Source organism: Nasonia vitripennis, chromosome 4 (assembly GCF_009193385.2).
Source record: "Nasonia vitripennis strain AsymCx chromosome 4, Nvit_psr_1.1, whole genome shotgun sequence".
NCBI classification, from domain to species: Eukaryota; Metazoa; Arthropoda; class Insecta; order Hymenoptera; family Pteromalidae; genus Nasonia; species Nasonia vitripennis.
Genome location: NC_045760.1, coordinates 31,015,398 through 31,020,808, shown reverse-complemented (window position 1 = coordinate 31,020,808; position 5,411 = coordinate 31,015,398). Strand labels below are relative to the sequence as shown.

The 5,411-nt window shown below is 32.1% G+C and overlaps 2 protein-coding genes and 1 long non-coding RNA gene across 4 annotated transcripts; 1 reads left to right on the top strand and 2 right to left on the bottom strand.

Annotated features, from left to right (window-relative positions):
• Positions 1-84: 84 nt before the first annotated feature.
• On the bottom strand, positions 85-1,872 carry LOC100678811 (putative ankyrin repeat protein RF_0381). 2 transcript variants are annotated; one of them, XM_008216494.3, is made up of 3 exons: positions 1,732-1,872; positions 819-1,655; positions 85-738 (listed from the first exon to the last, which is right to left on the bottom strand). In XM_008216494.3, the coding sequence occupies exons 2-3, from the start codon at positions 1,560-1,562 to the stop codon at positions 301-303; spliced, it is 1,182 nt and encodes a 393-aa protein (XP_008214716.1). In that variant the 5' UTR covers positions 1,563-1,655; positions 1,732-1,872; the 3' UTR covers positions 85-300. The 2 variants fall into 2 exon arrangements, with proteins under 2 accessions (XP_008214716.1, XP_016845419.1); XM_016989930.2 differs by having other exon boundaries at positions 819-1,641; positions 1,732-1,815.
• LOC100121204 (tudor domain-containing protein 7-like) lies at positions 1,834-5,411 on the bottom strand. The gene is made up of 9 exons (XM_008216495.4): positions 4,920-5,411; positions 4,660-4,828; positions 4,081-4,581; positions 3,645-3,998; positions 3,354-3,565; positions 3,094-3,268; positions 2,885-3,006; positions 2,653-2,804; positions 1,834-2,581 (listed from the first exon to the last, which is right to left on the bottom strand). The coding sequence occupies exons 2-9, from the start codon at positions 4,810-4,812 to the stop codon at positions 2,367-2,369; spliced, it is 1,884 nt and encodes a 627-aa protein (XP_008214717.1). The 5' UTR covers positions 4,813-4,828; positions 4,920-5,411; the 3' UTR covers positions 1,834-2,366.
• Positions 2,225-2,838, top strand: LOC116417410. The gene is made up of 2 exons (XR_004227672.1): positions 2,225-2,350; positions 2,484-2,838. It is a non-coding gene; the product is annotated as an uncharacterized LOC116417410 (long non-coding RNA).

Sequence of the window (5,411 nt, the reverse complement as noted above, 5' to 3'; positions counted from 1 at the left end):
ACTAGATAGTTTGTTAGTAGGTGTGGTCATGTGATGGGCGGCATCCTGATCTGTTGTTTATAACATAATAATTAACATTGCAACTATTACCAAAAATTCTCTTTTATTTGCATTTACGATTTGCTGCATAATCGTTCTAATGACGTGAATAACATTGATATTGAAAAACATAAAACTTACAAGATAATTAATTAGAAAATATAACATAAAATAATGTTGAGTAATTAAAAAAACTGCTTTTTCCACTTATATAGACCACGATAGGTGAGAAATAAAAAACACTTCGTTTTAATAGAAAAACTACTCTTGCTCCTTGAAATCTTTGCACTGTTCTAAGTATTGCTGTAAATCAGCGTCTTTTGCAATGAGTTCCAAATTTTCTTGTAAAATAAATGAACCATTTTTCTTCATTTTAGCGATATGTTCCAGTACAACTTGTGCTGCTCTTGACTTTCTATCCTTTATCAATGATAAAGGAGTTTGACCTACTTTATCTAAATTATTAATGTCAGCCTTGTGTGCAATGAGGAATGCGATCATCTCATGGTCCTCAATTCTACAAGCAAAGTGTAGAGCCGTTTCTCCATCTATTGTTTTTTCATTAACATTTGCTTCTTTCTCTACAATGAGTTTAACAAGATCATGAGAGCATCCGTCTGCTACAGCCAAAAATAGAGGAAATATCTTATCTTTACTCATCGCGTTTACGTCTGCAGAGTATTCTAAAAGAGTTGTTGCCTAAAAATGAGAGAGTACAAAAGTTTTTATAAATTTGAAAAATAGTCAAATTAGTTATTCATAAAGCAAGCCAATATTACCATTCTAGTTTTTCTCAAACTTAGGGCGTAGTGTAAGGGTGTTTCTTTGTGATTGTCTAGGCCATTGACAGGAACTCCTAATTTCACCAAAAGTACTACAATATGCTTGAAGTCATAAATGCCCTGTACGGCATAATGCAATGCATTTTGTCCATAAATGTTTGTAGCACTGACATCAGCACTAAACTTATTAAATAGTTTGATCATGTCAGGCAACCCAGTTCCAACTGCAATATGTAGCATCGAATTGCCCTGATCATCTTTACAGTTGATGTTTGCACCATTGTCTAAAAGTAAGCGCGCAATCTTGACTTCTTGTCTGCTAATGGCAAAGTAGAGAGCACCCACTCCAAGCCAATCAAAGTCGTTGACTTTGGCACCATGTTTTAGGAGTAGTTTTACTGCACGCTTATTTCTACAGTACACAGCCCATGATAAAAGCGATTTTCTATGATCGTAAAAATTAGTTATTAAACCACACTGATTGACATCAGCTCCGTTTTCTACTAGCAACCTGGCCATTTCATGATATTGATGGGAAATTGCATACCAAAGAACGCAAGCTAAAGCATTTGGACTAAAGTGAAACTTGTTTCCTAATAAATATTTGACCAGGTTTAAATCATTTTTTTTCACAAGTTTGTATAAATCTAAAGTACGAAAGCCAGGTATGAATTCTTTGTCTATGTTTCCTGAGTTTAGAAGAAAGTCTGTAACTTCTAGTACATCTTCAGAGAAATTCATCCTGCCTATTTCTTTGTAAACTAAACAATTGGAAATTTCTTACTGTACAAGGTACAGTAAATAAAATTATTTTTGCTTGCTGTAACAAAGTATCTGAAATTAAATATGAGTCATAATATAAATTGGTCATGTTTTTTGTCATATTTACAGGACTGAGAAATTTATATACCAATTTTTTAAAAGGTTGTTTTCTTTATAATGTCTAACACGTATTCTTATTTTTGACATAGTAATATCTCCTTAAAAGCTGTACTTAAATGAGAAACTTTCATTTTTATGGTGTGACACACTTTTATTGTCTGTTGAGGTTAGGTTACAATTTTGGCTCAACGATCAACATTCGTAATTGACATTATAATTCTCATGAGCTAAATAAAAATCTAATTTAACTTTAAAATGGGTAAATACTTGGAGTATTTATCTATTATTATGTCAATATAATTTATAAAGCTGAACACAAAGAACGCATTTGATTACGCAACATTTTGGGCAACGAACATGAGTGCACTGTTTTATCGTCAAATGGTAAACGGTAAATAAATTTGACTATACACGTTTCCGGTAATTTTCTTCCCCATAACGCACAATTTTACACTTGCATATTATGTATTACAGAAAAATCGCATTATAAAATAAGCAATCACAAAATAGGAGTATTATTAATTTTAAGTAAAAAACGCATGTCCTGCATAAAAAACACACACACTTGAAACAGTTCACAAAAAAGACATGAATGCCAATGATGATTTCATTTGTTGTCAGAAGATAAAAAATTAACAAAAAATAATGTAAGAAATTAAACTTTTAAATTTCTTTTTTCTTATTAAAAAAATCGGCCATGTCAATATCTTCATCTTCACTTGTATCAACTAAATCTACGCTAAGCACAATACCTTTAACAACTGCAGTGTTGATTTCTAGGTTCTTCACGATGGCTACAAGATTTTTGGATTGAATAAGAGCCATAAATCTCAATGTATCGTTATCAGTCCAATTATTTTTGACGTCAGATGAAATACCTAAAAAATATATTTGTAAATCATGCACGTTTACAGTAAACCAAAAACGTAAATAGTGCAAGGTACATTACCAACTAATTTAGCTTTGATTGCTTGATAAGGTAAATCACAAAATCCTTCTTGTAAGGGTTGCATGTTTTTCAATGTCACTATTCTATAGTCACCATAATCACATGCATAAACTCCAAATTGTGTTTTACTTATAATCTTATATACATAAGCTCTAAAACAGAATAAATATCAAACTTAATAACTAAGTAGTCTTAAATTATTTTCACGTCCACTTATGTCTTATTAATTTACCTATACCATGAATCATCTTCTTCTTCTAAAGCAGCATATAAATAACCAACTTTTACACAATTCGGTGTAAGATGTGGCCCACTAAATGATTCACAAACATCTAATAAATCCGCCATCATTTGCTGAAATAAAATTCAACAAACGTTCAAGTATTACACGAACTAATGGTATTATTACTAAAGTCAATCGAAATCTACGTATAAACATACTTTGAATTTGTAGCGGCTGCATAGCGGTTGTACGGTGAAATCTTCTGGATGTGCTACCATTGTTACAAATACGTCAAAAGAAGAATCAATCGCTGGTATGTATGGAGTTTTTAAAGGGAAACTAAATCGTGAATTAAAAGTATCCACGACAGATACAGTTTTGTCTTCTAGATACCTAATATAAATAATGTAATACTACCTTAGATAAAACAAATCTTAAAAATTATAAGAAGCATATACATGTAGATAGATGTACATACATAGTAGGTGGCTCAATAACCAAAGCATCATTGATAGAAATAAGATAATTGTTCTCTGTTCTTTTACAAAATTGTACGATAGGAATACCATTGAGCTCTCCAACAACTTTGGTATAAAGTATATCCGCAGGTAATGCTAATTTACGCAGTTTGTTTGCCAATTTTTCATCAAATAAAAATGGAGAGATCTTATGCAATTTGACTTCTACAGCCTGAATTAAAAAAATTAATTCATTAATACGAAGTAATAATATTTACTTAAGTAATAAAGTTTTACAGACAAAAATTTACCTGTTCAGGGTACAAAGCTAACAATTTTGATAGGTTTTCTAATAAAATCAAGTTTCTTCTTCTGACAAGCAATGTGTCACCTATATCAACAAACTTCACTAAGGCTTCAAATTCATTTTTTATTTCAATTACTTTGACCCTATACCAATTGTTATCTCTGGGGCTCTTTGTTACATACAATTTTGTAAGATCAAACTTAGAGACAAGCTTATGTTTGTAATCGCTGTTATTCAAATAATTATTTGTCAAATCATTCATAAGAGCATGAAGATATACTAATCCTTTTAATTCAATCTGCATGTATATCTGTTCCTGACTTACGAACGAGATGTGAGCTTGCTGTGCAACTTTATCCTAAAAAATAATATATTGTGAGAAAATTTATTAAAAAGTCTTCATTGCTTCTATATTGAAATGTTCACAATAATATACTCACAATCCCTATGAATATTTTTGGATCAACAACTAACTCAAATACTTTTTCAAGAAGAAATTCATTTATATTAACTTCTTTTTCCGTGTCTTTATCAAGTATCATTTCTGCTAATAAACTTGTAACACTTTTATCTTGTTGAAACTTAACTACTCTAACATAAACATCTTTGTCATGCAATAAATCATCTAAAATATCTTGTATCTCTTCACAATATCTAAATATTTCCAAGTCGTTCAATGACAGTTTGAAATGTTGCGCAGGTAAATCACGAAACTTTGATGGAAGAAGATGTAGGTTGTCAAGAGTAAAATCGTCTTCATCACCTCTATCTATGAAAAGAACTGTTGCTAATTGTTTCTTTGAATCATAACTTGTACATTGAACTCGATGCCATTCGTCATCAAATACTGCATAATATTCTCCTTCGACAACGGAAAACGCCTCAGACTCCTCAATGTTGTAATATAACTTCATTTCTGACGTTAAATTCTGTATTGCATCCTAAATTCATATTTTACAAAAAAATTATTTTCTTGACAAATACTAGATTGAAAGAACTGTATAAATATCTATACTCACAATAGAATCATCATCTGTCATGATCCCACGAATATCAGTGCAATCGTTTGTCACAAAAACATGAAAGTGAAATTCGTGCGTTTCCCAAATAATCAAAACGTCAAGTGAGGAAGGTCGATTTGAGAAATCGGCGTTTGGGCTAGTGCTGTCCATTTTTAATGTACAGAATCTAAATTTACAATACACGAATTAGTCTATCACTCAATATAAGGCTTATTTTCATAGGTATTGTGTATACATTGGTAAAGTACCAAACCTGCCTTTTAACACAAATACTATCGTTGTTGTACTTGAAGTAAATCGAATTTTAAACTCTAATATAGTATTAAGGTAACTTTTTCTCGTGTCGGTTATCACTGCTTGCACTTGTACGGTAGAATACGGAACAAAGGCATCCGGCCGAGAACATCTCTCTTTGGGCTCCTATAAGGCCATCAACGTGTAAACAAACCCGCCGGCAACAAAAGCGAAAGCCGACCGCGACCATACTGCCAGCCACCGGCTGCAGCAATGAATAGCGGGATTCCCTAGAATTTCCCCTAGTTCAGTTGCTTGCCCAGGGAGACTAGTCTTCCTGTACTCGCCATATATGCGACGGATCGGAGAAGATTCGACATGCATATCGCAAATGCATAGGGATCGCAAACAAAATGCTACTATAGTAGTCGTAATCATGAAATTTATAATTAATTAATGGAGAAATCAATTTGGGACTAATTGCTCGAGGGAAAATGAGTAATGGCACTTTTTTT